This window comes from Artemia franciscana, chromosome 19, assembly GCF_032884065.1.
Source record: "Artemia franciscana chromosome 19, ASM3288406v1, whole genome shotgun sequence".
NCBI lineage: Eukaryota > Metazoa > Arthropoda > Branchiopoda > Anostraca > Artemiidae > Artemia > Artemia franciscana.
In genome coordinates, this window is record NC_088881.1 from 25,783,074 (window position 1) to 25,800,716 (window position 17,643).

Genomic DNA, 17,643 nt, shown 5'->3' on the forward strand with positions numbered 1-17,643 from the left:
TATATATATATATATATATATATATATATATATATATATATATATGTTATTATCATTATTATAACCCTCATCAATCTGTTGTTTTTTTTTTTTGTATAGAGTTAAGGGATAAATTATTATTATTATTATTAGCCTGAAAACTTCTTTTTTTACCCTAGAGATATGTAAAATTTACAAGCACGTATTTTTAGAAGCTAATTTATATTTGACGGGTGCTTGTCGCTGCGTTATGCAAACATCTGATTATCATGTTGGTTATATTCTGTATTCTTTTCACTAATCTAAAAATCCTTTTTCCAAATAAAATATTTTTGAATAAACGATATTAAAGCTAAAACAATGGAAAATAAAGCCATAAAAGACAAACTTTAAACAAGCGTAAATCACAAACAAACAGTATCAAGATCCTTGGAGCTACTTTCTCCAATAACTTCAGCTTTGCCGCATATATTGCAAATGTGGTTAAAAGTGCAAACGCTAGTCTACAGACTTTAAACGGTATGCGTAGGTTCAATGCAAACACAGAGAGTATTAAGTATGCATACATAGCGTATGTCCGCCCCATTCTGGAATATGCGTGCCCTGTTTGGGTGCCCTAAGCACTTAGAACAGTGTATCTTTGTCAGGAGCTTAAATTGGTTCAGAAGCGAGCGGTATCGATCATCTTGGGCCGCCGTGACATCCCCTACGAAAAGGCTCTGGAAGTGCTAGGACTGCCGTCACTCCGAAACTGGTACGAAACTCTGATAATGAGTTTTGGAAAGTTCTTGCTTTCTAAATCTCAGCACCGTGACATTCTACCTGATCAACCTCTACCATCAAGAACGAGAAAGCAAGATAAATTAGTTCCCGTTAAAGCAAGAACAAACCAATATGGTAATTCTTTCGTCCCGGTTTTCGTCAAAATGTATAATAAGAGTTAATATTTATAGTTTGATTTATATTTACAAGTGTAGTTTGATTTTGTATATGTTGTAAATCAGCGATAGCTGTCAAGTTTTTGCTATTACACCTGTCTACTACTACTACTACTACAATGAAAGATTGAAGTCAAATTTGAAACGAACATGAATTACTATGAAGAAATACACTAAACATAAAGCGAAGAGAAATTGAAATGAATAATCAAGTGAAACTTAATGTGAACATGAATGATCACGTGTGCTGCTCCCTCAGCGGGGTTGGGGTTGTGTTGGAGTGTGGTTTCCGCTCCCTCAAACCATTCAAAGGCTAAAATGTCATCTGAATTTAACTGAAAACTGTGTATAATTCGAGCTCTGCTTTTGGGATTTTTGTCATTGAAAAGAAATCATATATTAATCGAATTTACAGAAACTAATGAACAAATTAGTGGAATATACAGTAACATTCAAATTATCTTGAAAGGACCTTTTTTGTGTATTTTTCCTTTTGACTTTGGTTAGTATAAAAGTAAAGAAAGTTGACACCTAAATAGAACAGTTGACTTTTAAATACTACTACTACTACTACTACTACTACTAATAACTCACTGCAGCACCAAGCCGCCTGAGGCCAACACAGCTACGCACGCTCCTCCTCCAACCTAATCTATTTAAAGCCTCCCTCTTTACACCCTCCCAGGAAGTTCCCATTTCCTTTAAATCCTTATTTATGACATCCTCCCAACCCAGACAAGGACGACCTGCTTTCCGTGTAGCCCCAGACGGTTGGCCAAAAAGGACAATCTTCGGTAATCTGTCATCCTTCATCCGTAGAACGTGGCCTAGCCATCTCAACCTTTCTTTCATTATAGCCCCAGAAAGCGGGATTGAACCACACTTTTCGTACAACCTACTGTTTGAAATACGGTCAGTCAGCCGGGTACCCAGAACAATCCGTAGGCAATTTCTCTGGAAAACATCTAGTAAATTTTCATCTGCTTTTCGGAGTGTCCATGCTTCAGACCCATATTTGACCACTGTCATCACTGTAGCTTCCAATATTCTAATCTTGGTTTGTAGGCTTATCTTTCTATTCTTCCAAACTTTTTTTAACTGTGAAAAAACACCCTGAGCTTTAGCTATTCTACTTTTAACATCTTCACTGCTCCCACCATCTTTACTAATAATACTACCAAGGTAACTGAAGCTCCCAACCTGATCAATCTTTTCGTTACCTAAGGTAACCTGTTCATCTTCACTTATTCCTAACCTTAGTGACTTAGTCTTCTTAACATTAATTTTCAAGCCTATTTTAGCACCCTGAACTCGTAAAACCTCTAAAAATTCATTCATTTTGCTCACACTTTCATCTAATATGCTTAAATCATTAGGACTTTTTTAAATAGGACTTTTGATAATTTGTATGTTTTCCATTCATAATTTTAATTCAGTTTAATTTAAAAATTTTAATTTTCAGTATTTTGTTAATAATAGTAATTCTTAATTCGTAATTTTGAAGCAATTCAATTTGTTTGCAGAAGGAATTTTTCTGAGTTGACAACTCAAACAAATTTCGCTAGTTGATTTTCCGTACGTTTGAAAGGAATACATTTGAAAGAGAGAACATATTTGTGAGAAATTATTCCATATTAGACAAATGAACCTAAATCTGTGTTGTAAATATAAAGGTATTTATAAAAAAGAATAAAAAAGAAAGTTTAAATGATATTATTTCTTTATTTTTTAACGAATATGTTTTTGCACCGTATCAGTCCAGAGCTCAGACTTAGCTTATTGGTCAGGATTTAGCTCATTTCTGCTCCACTTATGATTTAGCTCGTCTTTGTAAAAAATCAGTGCTCTGCTCATTTTTTGCAACAAGTTAGGATGTTAGGGGCTCATTTATTACACTCAGCCAAGACTTAACTTTTTCTCACACCACTTCGCTGAAATTTCCCTGCTGGAGCTTAAGTTATTTATGACCAAGTAAAAACATTACTCGTTGTCGCAGAGAGTTTTAACTCTAGTTGTTTATGAACCAAATCTGGAGTCTGTTCGGGTTTCTGCCGAAAACGAAACACACCGACCTTCTGTTTCTACTTGGCTTGTTCTTATGCCGGGTCACCTTTGCAGCTTTGCTTAATATTTTTTGTCCAGAGCATTTTAAATGTTATGGACGTGCTTTTCTTCCAAGCTTTCGTCTAGACTGTTCGTAACCCTGATTGGAATGAGTATAGTTATCTCTACAATTCTCATTTTTAGGCAACCTATGCTTTTTCTTCTGTTTTTACCACTGAGTTTCTTTTTATGGACATTCCTGTCATCGTCAAGCTTAGTTTGCTGGACTATTGATGCTGTCTTCAGTGTGTCATTTTGAGATACAGCTTGCCTATGTCTTTCTATTACTTTTGTAGACGAGCCTTCCTCGGCAATGTCAAGGTGTTTACAAACTCCCCTTTCTTTTTTATAGATGCAGTCGCCATCTTTGGCTTCTCTAAAGCAGAGGAGAGAATCTCCTAATGCTGGCCAGTGATCAGCATTAAGCAGCACTTGATCTTTAGAACCGGTACTAGCAAGAGAAATGTCTCTTTTTTTTCTCCCACATCGAATTGCTTCTTAGTTGATATTTTCTTGCGCCATGGTTGCGGTGGTTCATGTGTCCTGGGGCTTATCCCCCGCTTATGATTTTGGTAGTCATTACTACCTGCTCTTGGGTCCTTTCAGCTCTATGCCCGAAGGGTTTGGGCTTTTTCTACAAGCGTTGAACTTAAAAACATTTTTCGCTCATACTGTCTTGTTTCTTGTTTAGCCAGAACAGGCTTGAGGCCCTGAGCTGTTTGGTGGCCTCGGACACAACCACCAGTGGGCTTTATTCACTGCACCGTTTCCCTCAACCTCCACCTTGTATCATGAATCCCTTCTGTCACTTTACGTAATGCTATGTATCTTCATTTCATGCAATTCTAGCAGCATATTCCGCAAAATATCCTTCGCAGACCCAGCCCCTGGGCAGTGAGTGACTGAAATTAGCAGCAGTAGGCCCCTATTTGTTGATAGGCGTCATTAAGGTTTCAGCGCTCTCAGGACCACCACGGAAAGGATGTCACCAAAACCCCCCATTAATCACTTAAGTTGTTGTTTTAGTAGGTTGGTAGGTAGGTTTTATTTTTATCCACAATGTAGATGCTAGCCGGTAGATTATTCCAAATAGAAGGCCCCAGACTATTAACCACATATGATGATCTGACTGTTTTTATGGCACTTGATATTAACCAAGTGAGATATAGCAATCGCAGACTCTGTCGGTCTGTCGGTCCCGGTTTTGCTACTTTAGGCACTTCTAGGTAAGCTAGGACGATGAAATTTGGCAGGCGTATCAGGGACCGGACCAGATTAAATTAGAAATAGTCGTTTTCCGGATTGGACCATCTAGCGGGGAGTGGGGGCCCGTTAATTCAGAAAAAAACAGAATAATTGAAGTATTTTTAACTTACGAACGGTTGATCAGATCTTAATGAAATTTGACGTTTGGAAGGATATCGTGTCTCAGAGTTTTTATTTTAAATCTCGACCGGATCTGGTGACATTGGGGGGGAGTTGGGAGGGGGAAACCTAAAATCTTGGAAAACACTTAGAGTGGGGGGATCGGGATGAAACATGGTGGGAAAAATAAGCACAAGTCCAAGATACATGATTGACTTAACCGGAACGGATCCGCCCTTTTTGTTTTGTTTTTTTTGGGGGGGGGGGTAATTCCGAAAAATTAGAAAAAATGAGGTATTTTTAACTTACGAACGGGTGATCGGAACTCAATGAAATTTGATATTTAGAAGGATATCATGCCTCAGATCTCTTATTTTAAATCTCGACCGGATCTGGTGACATTGGGGGGAGTTTGGGGTGGGGGAACCTAAAATCATGGAAAACGCTTAGATTGGAGGAATCGCGATGAAACTTGGTGGGAAAAATAAGCAGAAGTCTAAGATACGTGCTTTATATAATTGGAACGGATCCGCTCTCTTTGGCATAGTTGGGGAGGGGGAGGGGGCGATTCTGAAAAATTAGAAAAATGAGGTATTTTTAACTTATGAACGGGTGATCGGATCTCATTGAAATTTGATATTAGAAGGATATCGTGTCTCAAAGCTCTTACTTTAAATCCCGACCGGATCTGGTGACATTGGGGGGAGTTTGGAGTGGGGGAACCTGAAATCATGGAAAACGCTTAGATTGGAGGGATCGGGATGAAACTTGGTGGAAAAAATAAGCAGAAGTCTTAGACACGTGATTTACATAATTGGAACGGATCCGCTCTATTGGAGGGGGGTTTAATTCTGAAAAATTAGAAAAAATGACGTATTTTTAACTTACGAAGGAGTGATCGGATCTTCATGAAACTTCATATTTAGAAGGACCTCGTACCTCAGATCTCTTACTTTAAATCTCAACCGGATCCAGCGTCATTGGGGGGGGGGGGCAGTTGAGGGAACCGGAAATCTTAGAAAATACTTAAAGCGGAGAGATCAGGATAAAACCGGATGGGAAGAATAAAAACCTGTCTAAGATACGTGACTGACATAACCGGACCGGATCTGCTCTCTTTGGTGGAGTCGGGGGGGGGGGGGGAATTTTGAAAATTGAGGTATTTGTAACTTACGAAAGGGTGACCAGATCTTAATGAAATTTGATATTTAGAAGGATCTTGTGCTTTAAAGCTCTAATTTTCAATTCCGGCCAGATCCTGTGACATTGGGGGGGGGAGCTGGAGAGGGAAACTGGAAGTCTTGGAAAACGTGAAAATTGGGGTATTTTATCTTACGAATAGGTGATCGGATCTTAACGAAATTTGATATTTAAAAGGAATTCATGTCTCAGAGCTCATATTTGAAATCCCGACCAGATCTTTTGACATTGGGGGAGTTGGAGGGGGAAATATTGGAAAACACTTGGAGTGGAGGATTCGGGATGAAGCTTGGTGGATAGAATAAGCAAACGTCCTTGATACGTGATTGACGTAACCATACTGGATTCACTCTCTTTGGGGGAGTTCAGTGATTTGGCGATTTTGTTGCTTGTGGACGTGCTAGGACGATGAAAATTGGTATGCGTGTCAGGGAGATGCACAAATTGACTTGATAAAGTCGTTTTCCCAGATTCGACCATCTGGGGGGTTAAAGGGAGAGGAAAAACTAGAAAAAAATAGGTATTTATAACTTACGAGTGGGTGATCGGATCTTAATGAATTTTGATATTTAGAAGGACATCGTGACTCAGAGTTCTTATTTTAAATCCTGACCGGCATTAAGCCTCTGATTTTCCTTTTAAATCAATCTATTGATTCTTAGAATTTTGTTAGAGCTCATACCATATGAGCTCTTGGCTCTTAGCTGTTCTTGCCTCGTCACAAGTGCCATATGAGCTCTTAGCTTTTGTTTCTTTTTTCATGGCCTAAAAGTTGTGAATTTCTTGTATCATAATTATGGTGCTCCTGAGTCAATCTTTTTCTTAAATTCATTTTTAAATTCATTTTTGTTCCATTTTTCATTTTATTATTTTCATTAAATTCATTTTTGTTCCAAGGTAAGATCCGTTTTATTTTCAAATGAATATCGAATTTTGCGGAAATTGTAAAATAAACATTTGAATAATTCGGACGCCTCCGTATTTTTGTTATCGGAGCAATCATCATGTTCGTTGTTGTTTAATGAGTCCATTGTTTTCTTATTTCCCGGTCTCGTTTGAAGTTTGCATTTCGATAAGATTATTATTATAGGATAAGATTTGTTTCACTTATAGACGAATATCGTAGTTTAATAAAATTATTAAATTAATTTTTATTCGAAAAACGAAAAAAAAATTGAGTTCTAAAGTTACCAGACCTAGAACAAAACTGAAATGTTGCGAGCAAAATATAACATAAAATTTACAATAACAAAGAGAAAGGATCGTTAAGGTGTGAATTAGGATACAACTGTAAATTTAAAAATGGACTCGATAAAGGTTAAAAAATAGGGAGTGTGGCTTGGAGGAATCTAATGAGGAGGGCTTCATTAGAAATAAGGAGAGAACTAGAATAAGAAAATAAGTTTCTTTTTTGTTGCTCTTTTCATTATACCATCCCAGAAGAGGGACATTGCTCCACCATTTTTATTTGGAGGAGGGGGCAAGAGGGTTCTACGTCGGGAGAGTGAAGGAGCGTGGGCTTGATAATAATTATATTCCCAAAACTGTCGGGGGACTTCCCCCCAACGACGCCACTGACACAGAAGGATGCTTATGTCTTATAATTTATAGTAAAAACAGCATAATAATTTATAGTAAAAACCTGAAAAACAGTTAGTAAAAATTGGGCATGAACAATCGAAAAGTTTCGAAAGACACTAATCTAAACATCGGCTATTACTCCTCAGTAATTATAAGCAGTTTCCTTTGCTGGGGAGACCATTTATGAAGAGTAGGAATGACTGGATTTTGAATCACGATTTTTCTTATAATTTCTGACGGAAGGAAAGAAATTATAATGATTATACTGATACTTCTTTAGCCCGCCAGGATTCATTGATCTTGGAACTCAAGTATCTTTCTGTCAGTTTTTCAGCTTAATAACGCACCGAATCCTAAATATTCCTAGATGTGTTGTGGCAAATAGATGGGAGACGATTTTAGTATAGTCTTATATATATATATATATATATATATATATATATATATATATATATATATATATATATATATATATATATATATATATATATATATATATATATATATATATATATATATATATATACATATATATATATATATATATATATATATATATATATATATATATATATATATATATATATATATATATATATATATATATATATATATATATATATATCCCATCTGTCAATCATCGACTAAAAAAGTTCATAATTGACCTAAATATTAACATTCCAGCCGTACCTTTCGTTCAAACAGTGAAGATTTAACTTCTTATCCATAAATCACAGTTTATAAGCTGTCAATCGAGCGAGGAAATTAATCTAGGTCACTGTTTACTGTATTAGGCCTATAGCCAAATATTGCAACAACAGACAGAATACAACAAGACAGAGCCTAATAAGAGAAAACTGACAAAACAAGACAGCATAATAGACAAAGAACACAAAAAATCAACGAGGTAAATGAAACAAATTACAGCTTTAATACTCGCACTAATTCATTTTCACAAAACTGAAATTTGCGATTATGTTTTACAATTGTGTTGCGAGAGCAACACTTAGGTTTTGTCCCGTTTTTTTTTTGTTTTTTTTTTTTTTTCTATGCCGCCGATCTCAGCTTATTCCTGGAAACTGGTAAGGGTCTAACCTGTGTGGTTTTTACGGAAAGTGTGGACCTCAGGTCTGATTGATGAATATGACATTACATTTTGGAAAGCTCCGCAGAACTCTTGCCTGGGGCCAAAAAGAATGGTTTTTGCTTGTCCACAAGCCAGTTGTAACTGCAGCTGTTGGTTCAGTTGTACTGGCAGCTGTTGTTTTAGTTGTACCTTGTACCTGCAGTTGCTGGTTTAGTTGTACCTACAGCTGTTAGCTTAGCTGTACCTGCAGCTGTTGGCTTAGTTGAACCTCCAGCTGTTTTCTTAGTTGTACTCACAGCTTTTGGCTTAGTAGTATCCGTAGCTGTTGTATTATTTGTATTTGCGGCTCTGGGCTTAGTTGTACCTGCAGTTGTTGGATCACTTGTCTGTAGCTGTTGGTTCTTTTAGCTGTTTGTTTATTTATATCTCCAACTGATGACTTAGTTGTACCTGCGGCTGTTGGCTTTGATGTAGCTGCAGTTGTTAGCTTAGTTGTACCTGCAGCTGGCAGCTTTGCACCTGCTATTGGTATAGTTTCACCTGCAGATGTTGTGTTAGTTGCCCCTGCAGCTATGAGAAACAAGTATTGCTGCTAATCCCATTTATACTTAGTTGTACTAATCTTTTCTATAATTTTCCAATATAATTGAGAGTTTGTTCTTTACTATACAAACTTATGCATAAGTCCCTTATATATCCTGAATATAACCCTGATTACTAACAAGAAAAAGCCTACGACGTTATCTTCTTTGGAATCGTAAGAGACGAACCTCAAAAAATCAGGCAGCTAACTAAGTCAAATATAATGCAATGGTTTGTTCTTCCTCTTTTTGGATAATAATAAGACAAGATCCCCATGAAATGCTTACAAGATCGAGCACAAGCACCGTAAAGGTACTTGTCTAGGTAAATATATGACTGTGCATATCATTGACTTACCAATAAATTGAACATACCACTTAATACCTTTTTTTATGTGCTTTACGAATAAAATAATCGCTTCTATTGCAAAATTAATATTTAAACACTTTTTGAGCTCTTAAAAATGACGAATTTTTAATTAGAGTATGAGTTATCGGTCGTTTTCTGACAAAATATACCAATCTGGTAATAGCAATCTGGTTAGACATACCGATGAAAAGAAAAGAGAGAGAGAAAAAGAAGAAAAGAACGAAAACAAAAAGGAGGGTTATTATGGGTCGAGATTTGTATTTTACTAGGTTGCTGCTATGGCTGCAACCATGATCTTATTTTCATAGGATTGCATCCTCTTTGTTTAATATAAAACTATATTGATCCTTTATGTAAAAAGCCACTAAATTTTCCTCGTTATCCAAGCCCAGGAGCTGTAAGTTTGTTTCATCTGGTTTTTTTACAAGGTGATTAAAATAGTATATCTTTTCTTTCAATCTGACTCGTTTTCTTATGAACAATTGGATATTTTATTTTTTTTTCAATGGGACGTGCTCTCTCTTACTAGTTTGCTAGCTACTGCTCCAACCCAGATTATGTAATGACGGGAAATACTTTTCCAAAGAAAATTACAAACAGAAAAAAAATCTTGGCCATTTATTATTTGGAATAGCAAAAGACGAATCTCAGAGAGTCAGAAAGCTAATTATGTCCAATATGTACTATGGTTTGTTTTTTGCTAGGTTTCAGATATCTCTATAGCCATGATACTTATGAAACTTAAATAATCCCTATTTATTGGTAACTTTACCGATCCTTCATATAACTAACTATTAAATTTTCATTCTACCTTTAACAGACGCCATAATGACACCTTTCTTAATCAATTTATTATGATCTAGATTTTGATCTACTGCTCAGACACCATTAATATTTTCAGTTTACATTATGACTTTAGCGATCCTGAACTAAGAACTATAATAGAACAAAATTAATTTAGATTTTTTTTCTATGGAAATATAGCACAACGTTATTAAGATGTGCACTTTTGGGGTTTAAGCCAAAAAAAGCTCGATTCTTGGAGACAATTGCAACTTTCAACTGAGAGATGAAATAAATTACCTGTTTAAAAATTTTCAGGAATTACTATAGTTTCAATTCATAAATCAATTTTTTGTTAAAACCCTAACAGAATTAATGAATTTTATATAATTATACTAGCTGACCCCTGCCACGCGTTGCTGAGGCGCTGCGCGCCCCAGCAACACGTAGAGTGTCAACTAGTCACTCTATTCTTAGGAGTTATGTGCCATTGTGTTTGTTAGTATGGGACCTGATCGTCTCTTAATGGGTTACTAGCTGCCACTGCAACCCGGTTTTGGAGTTTCAAAATATCCTTAGTGATTCTGAATTGAAAACAAAATTAAAAAAAAACGAATTTCTTTTCTATGTAAGTATAGAACAAAGTTATAAGGATACGCATCCTAGGAGTTGGGCCGAAAAAATTTGGTTTATTATTATTTAAGAATTAACGACGCTTCTTGACTACTATGGTCCCTGCGTCGGCCCTGCAGTGCATTCCTGCAGCGTGATTCGATCTCTGGGTCCCGTATTACCAAAAAAAAAGCAAACTTTCGCATGCAAACCGATTAAGGTTTTTCTTTGATTAAATCGAACAAAAAAAAAAAAGTTTAAAATTTACGAGTATTTTTCTACTTTGAAGTGAAAACTTAATATTAGTGTTCAGATACCATAGATATTTTTACAGTTTGCACAAAACATTGAGCGATTCTAGAGTGGAAATATGTAGATATTTACTAATTTCATTATACCTAACATATAATATCGTGTTTACTTTTATGCCATACTAGCTGGGCCAAGGCGGCTTCGCCGCTTTTTCAAAAAGAGCAGCATCTTCTATGACATATTACGTAAAAGAATTGTGTTTAAGCATGTTATTTATGCGTAAATTGTAGACCTCCTGCTATTGCTGTAGCTATAGTTATGAAGACTTGTTTACTTAAGCTGAAGTATACCACAAACAGTCAGAGATAGGTGAACTGTTACCGAAAGGATACCTTTTCTTCGGGCAGTAAAGCAACATAAGACGGCTATTAATTTTGTGGTTTTCCGGTTTTGAAAAATTCGTGAGAACTATTCATTTTTATCACATATTAGTCAAATTGTGGGTTACATTTTGCTATCACCTTTAACCTAAACGTCAACAGTGATAATTAATTCTATATTAAATAAAATGGAATAATATTTGTTTGGTTGGTTAAAGAGAGGCTATCTTCGTTTTATATGACAGGCAGGAGTTTTTCTTTTTTACTGGTGAATTCTTGTTTGGAAGAGGAGCTGGTGTATTAACATTATCATTATCATTAGCCTGTTCACCATTTAGTTTTTAGGGGTTGAATTCGGTAAGCAGAAAATAATTGGTGCTCTACATCAGATAGCAATATCAAGAATAATTTTGTCTGATTGTTTATGATACTATATGAAAATAGATAAAAATAGGGTTTTTTAGTAGTCTAGTCTCATGGTAACTTTTCTCTCTTTATAGATAATCGATCAAACAGTTCGTAGTAACGAACTGTGGTAAGGAGCGACCCGGCTCAAAAGTGACCGAAACTCTAAAAAAAACGGAATTTTGATACCAATAGTTACATCAAAAGACTTGCATCTTAATGATGATTTTAAATATATAAGTTTCATCAAATTTAGTCTTACCTATCAAAAGTTACGTGACTGAGAAAATTATTCCCTTATTCTAGAAAATAGGGTGAAACACACCCTAAAAGTCATGGAATTTTAAAGAAAATCACACTATCAGATTCAGCGTATCAGAGAATACTGCTGTAGAAGTTTCAAGTTCCTATCTACAAAAATGTGGAATTTTGTATTTTTTGCGAGAAGGCAGATCACTGATGCGTGTCTGTTTGTTTGTTTCTTTTTTTCAGGGGTGATCGTATCGACCCAGTGGTCCTAGAATGTCGTGAGAGGGCTCATTCTAGCGGAAATTAAAAGTTATAATGCCCTTTTTAAGTGACCAAAAATTGGAGGGCACCTAGGCCCCCTCCCACTCTCATTTTCCCAAAGTCACCGGATCAAAATTCTGAGATAGTCATTTTGTTCAGCATAGTCGAAAAACTTAATAACTATGTCTTTGGGGACGATTAACTCCCCCACAGTCCCCGTGGAAAGGGCTGCAAGTTACAAACTTCGACCAGTGTTTACATACAATAATGGTTATTGGGTACAGACGTTTTCTGGGGGATTATTTGGCTGGGGAGGGTTGAGGAGGGGGGTTACGTGGGGGGTCTTTCCATGGAGGAATTTGTCATGGGAGAAGAGAATTTCCATGAAGGGGCGCAGGATTCTCTAGCATTATTTGAAGAAAAAATGAGAAAATAAATATGAAAAAAAATTTTCAACTGAAAGTAAGGAGCAGCATTAAAACTTCAAACGAACAGAAATTATTAAGCGTATGAGGGGTTCACCTCCTCCTAATACCTCGCTCTTTACGCTAAAGTATTTTTGTAATTTCAAATATTTATTCTACGGCCTTTGTGATTCAGGGGTCATTCTTAAGGAATTGGGACAAAATTTAAGCTTTAGTGTAAAGAGTGAGGTATTGACAAGGGGGAAAACCCCTTCATATACGTAATAAAAACTTACAAATATAGAAGTTTGTTCCGTAAATTAATTTGTAAGTTACGCATTTTTTTACTAATAAAAACGTTCAAAAAATTTAAAATTTATAGTTGCCTTTTCAAGTAACCAAAAAATCTGGAGGGTAACTAGGCCTCCTCCCTCGCTCCTTTTTTTCTTTAAATCGTCTGATTAAAACTATGAGAAAGCAATTTAGCCAAAAAAAAGTTAATATGCAAATTTTGTTCTTATTATTTATGTATGGAGATCCAAAATCAAAACATGTATTAATTCAAAAATGTTCAGAAATTAAATGAAAAAAAAACAAGTTTTTTTTTAACCGAAAGTAAGGAGCCACATTAAAAGTTAAAACGAACATAAATTACTCCGTATATGAAAGAGGCTCTTCCCTCCTCAACGCCCCGCTCTTTACGCTAAAATGTTTTACTCTTTAAAAAGTAGGATTAAGAGAAAGAGTCAAACTTTGGCTTATTTAATAAAAAAACAAGTTTTTTTAACGGAAAGTAAGGAGCGACATTAAAACTTAAAACGAACAGAAATTACTTCGTATATGAAAGGGGCTGCTTCCTAATCAACGCTCCGCTCTTTACGCTAAAGTTCGACTCTTTCTCTCAACTCTATTTTTTAAAACAGTTAGAAACTTTAGCGTAAAGAGCGGGATATTGGTTATAAAGCAGCCCCTTTCATATACGAAGTAATTTCTGTTTGTTTTAAGTTTTAATGTCGCTCCTTACTTTCCGTTAAAAAACTTGTTTGTTTTTTTTTATTTAATTTCTGAACGTTTTGAATCAATGCATGTTTTGATTTCGGCTCTCCGCAGATGAATAACTAAAACGAAATTTCTATATTTCTTTTTTTTGGCTAAATGGCTTTCTAGTTGCCCTCCGATTTTTTGGTTACTTAAAAGGCAACTAGAACTTTTAATTTTTTACGAATGTTTTTATTAGTAAAAGATATATGCAATTTACAAATTAGCTTACGTAACGAACTTCTGTATTCTCTTGTTTTTATTACGTATATGAGGAGGTTCACCCCCTCGTCAGTACCTCGCTCTTTACACTAAAACTTAAATTTTGTCCCAATTTCTTAAGAATAACCCCTGAATCACAAAAGCCTTAGAATAAATTGTTGAAATTACTAAAAATACTTTAGCGTAAAGAGCGAGGTATTAGGAAGAGGTGAGCCCGTCATATGCGTAATAATTTCTGTTCGTTTTACGTTTTAATGCTGCTCCTTACTTTCAGTTGAAAAAAACTTGTTCTTATTTATTTTTTCATTGTTTTTTTCTTTTTAAATAATGCTAGAAAATCCTGCGCTTCCTTCATGGAAATTGTCATCCCCCATGACAAATTCCTCCAAGGAAAGTTCCCCCAACATACCCCCCTCTTCTCAACCCCCCCCCCCCCCAACCGAAAAATTTCCCTGAAAACGTCTGTACATTTTCAAATAACCACTACTATATTTAAGCACTGGTAAAAGTTTGTAACTTGTAGCCCCTCCCACGGGGACTGTGGGAGAGTAAGTCGTCCTTAAAGACATAGTTATAAGGTTTTTCGACTACGCTGAATAAAATGGCTATCTCAGAATTTTGATCCGGTGACTTTGGGAAAATAATTAGCGTGGGAAGGGGCCTAGGTGCCCTTCAATTGTTTTGGTCACTTAAAAAGGGCACTAGAACTTTTCTTTTCCGTTAGAATGAGCCCTCTTGCAAGATTCTAGGACGATTTGGTCGATACGATCACCCCTGGGAAAAAAAAACAAACAGACTAATAAACACGCATCCGTGATCTGCCTTCTGGCGAAAAATACAAAATTCCACATTTTTGTCGATAGGAACTTGAAACTTCTACAGTAGGGTTCTCTGATACGCTGAATACGATGGTGTGATTTTCGTTAAGATTGTATGACTTTTAGGGGTTGTTTTCTCCTATTTTCTAAAATAAGGCAAATTTTCTCAGGCTCGTAACTTTTGATGGGTAAGACTAAACTTGATGAAACTTATATATTTAAAATCAGCATTAAAATGCGATTCTTTTGATGTAGCTATTGGTATTAAAATTCCATTTTTTAGAGTTTTGGTTACTATTGAGCCGGGTCGCTTCTTACTACAGTTCGTTACCACGAACTGTTTGATTTTCTATTTTCTATTGTCTCTTGTAAATTAAATATAAATGTATTTGTTTAAAATATTTTCTTATTATTAAGATGTTGAATTCCCTCCTGAAGATGACGACTGTTTAAGTCATGAAGCCAGAGAAGTCATCGAAGTACTTTTAACTTTGGACTCGAATCAGCGTGCTGATGGAGTTTCTTTGAGAGCCATGTCCATGTTTAAATCAGTTGACTGGGAAAATCTTCTCAACCAATCGGCGCCTTTTGTTCCACAACCAAAGAATGACTCTGACACTGGATATTTCCATGGTGAGTTAGAAATAGTGAGCAAGATTATGAAATTAGTCTCTAATTCTTGTGAAGCATATATTATATCCGAAACAACGAATGGCTCTGACACGGGAATTTTGCATATTGAGTTAAACCTATTTCACAGGGTTGTGATATTTGTCTACAATTATTATGTCAAGTCGCGATCACCCCCGATTCTGGCCAGTCGGAATGAGTAAGAGTCAAAAATCGTTTTCCTTTTTTTTCTTCTTTTTTCACAAAAAAGATTAAAAATTAGCGGCTTTGTGAACAATTTGAGATGGAAACAGCCTATAAAATCGTGGCTAAACATGACTAGACGTAGGGAATGACAGCATAGCGGGCATTACTGCCGCCGGGGTTACGACACTTCATTGGTGTCACTCTATTCCTACCTTCAGAAACGTATACGATGAATATAATATGTTATGCAAACAAAATAGGAATGTAATACATATAATAGCAGACAATAGTACTTTCCTTAAAATATATCTAATATATTACTAATAGCTACTACTTAACCACGCTTCCACAAAGTGTTAAATGTGTTTTGGAAAAGATAGGGACACAGGCCTATGTTAAGTGTTAAGTGTGAACAAAAAGTCTAGTCTAGTTAAATTATATTCAGATTAGGACTAGATTCGTATCTGTTTCGTAAAATATAATATTCGTAAAACTATTCGTAGATTCGTAAAACATAGTATTGTTTGCATATTTATAATTGTTTTAAAGGAGTAAGATGTTTGTGTATATGGTGGCTCTGAAGATTTATCGCGGTATAAACGTATTTCCTGGGAATTGAATAAAATAACAAGTGAAATTATCTGCAAAATTGTGTTTGTCCTGGAGACCATTGGCACCCTTCTGTCAAATGCTCTCTGTCCCATTGGGGCATGATATATCCCTCTGCCTCCCTCTGCTTTGCTACCATTATATTTGACAAAAGAGTTCTTTAATTTCCTTTTCATTTTTTTTATCTTTAAGGAAAATTTTTTCTAATCTTCTCCTTTTTACAACAACAATAAAAATACTTTGTGATACTGGTATTTCCAAGGTAAGCGTATTCACAATTTTTCAAAGTGGTATTTTCAAAGTGAGCTAAATAACAACTTTAAAATTTCACTGCCCATTCCTTTAGTAGGAAAACTTGTTGATTAGGGGTTAGCACTGTTTTTGTTTTTGGCCAATCCAGAAGCGTTAAAAAACGGAACAGAAATTAGAGAGAGTGAAAAAATACGGAGCTCCGTTTCTGTTTTTGTTTTGTTTTTTTGTCATTGAAAAACAGAAATGACCTATTTTTACGTATTAATAACGTATTTTTTTTACGTATTTTTACGATTAATAAGAAAAAGCATCAAATATGCGATAAGACCGAAAATACAAAAGACCATATGGACTAAAATTTATTCCTTAAAAATGTTCGAACTTCAAGTGTCTTTGTAGTCAATCATGAGCACTGCTTCCACGTAAATCACCCATCAATGCTGAAATAGTACCTTGAAGGTACTGATTGACTCAGTCATAATTCTAGTATCTAAAGTCTGAAAAACCCCTGTAATCTCCTGACCATCAGCACAACTTTGCTTGCCGACACATAATTATATCCACTAGCTATCACAGTTGCCTGTTTGAACGGACGAAGAACCTCAATGACAAATTTGATGTTGGGATGCTCCTTTTTGTTAAATTTGAGCTCTTAGATATTAGCGTCATGAATGCTTTGGTTGACGAAGTCGCTCAGTGACTCTATTCGGGCATAATGCATTGCTATCATGGTAAGACTGCTGTTCCATGAATCAAGTCATTTGTGACGGAGAGACTAAGATTATAAGTATTCCAAATCAAAAAGCTCGTAAAATTTAGAAGATATTTTCAGGATTCGATTCTTACCAGCATTCGTATTTTCACCAGTGCTGCTCCCAGCGGCCATACTTCACTAGAGACGCTCTTTGCTTTGGTACTAAGTTCTCACTATCGATGTCAAGGTCTGGGTCATTTCATTCCGATTTACTAGCATCGTCATTTCCGCAGTCAGTGTATCCAGTTTCTTTTGGGAGCTATCTACTTACCGAAATTAGCCAAAAGGTGGAAATCCAATTAGACTGCTGTAGTTGCTTTAATGATGAGTTTGCTTTAGTAATGGATTGGTTTTTACAGTGGCAAATATTTTTCTTCAGAACATGTAAAGACAACGGTATTTGCTTGATTGCAATTCGCTAGTATCGCAAATCCAATATAAGTCGCTAGACTGCGCTACGATACCATGTGCAATCAAAGCACGGAAAATCAAGAAAAATGGAATAGAAACGAAACGGTACTAAAAAATAACCAATATCTGTTTTCTGGTTTGTTTTTTTTCTATTTCCTAAAGAATAAAAAGAA

The 17,643-nt window shown here is 35.7% G+C and overlaps 1 protein-coding gene across 3 annotated transcripts in view; it reads left to right on the forward strand.

Moving 5' to 3' along the window:
- LOC136039477 (serine/threonine-protein kinase greatwall-like) overlaps positions 1-17,643 on the forward strand; it is a 128,482-nt gene that overhangs the window by 87,548 nt on the left and 23,291 nt on the right. For all 3 annotated transcript variants that reach the window (XM_065723254.1, XM_065723257.1, XM_065723256.1), the window contains exon 14: positions 15,046-15,261. In XM_065723254.1, coding sequence (XP_065579326.1) covers positions 15,046-15,261 — 216 coding nt within the window. The remainder of the gene's footprint in view (positions 1-15,045; positions 15,262-17,643) is intronic.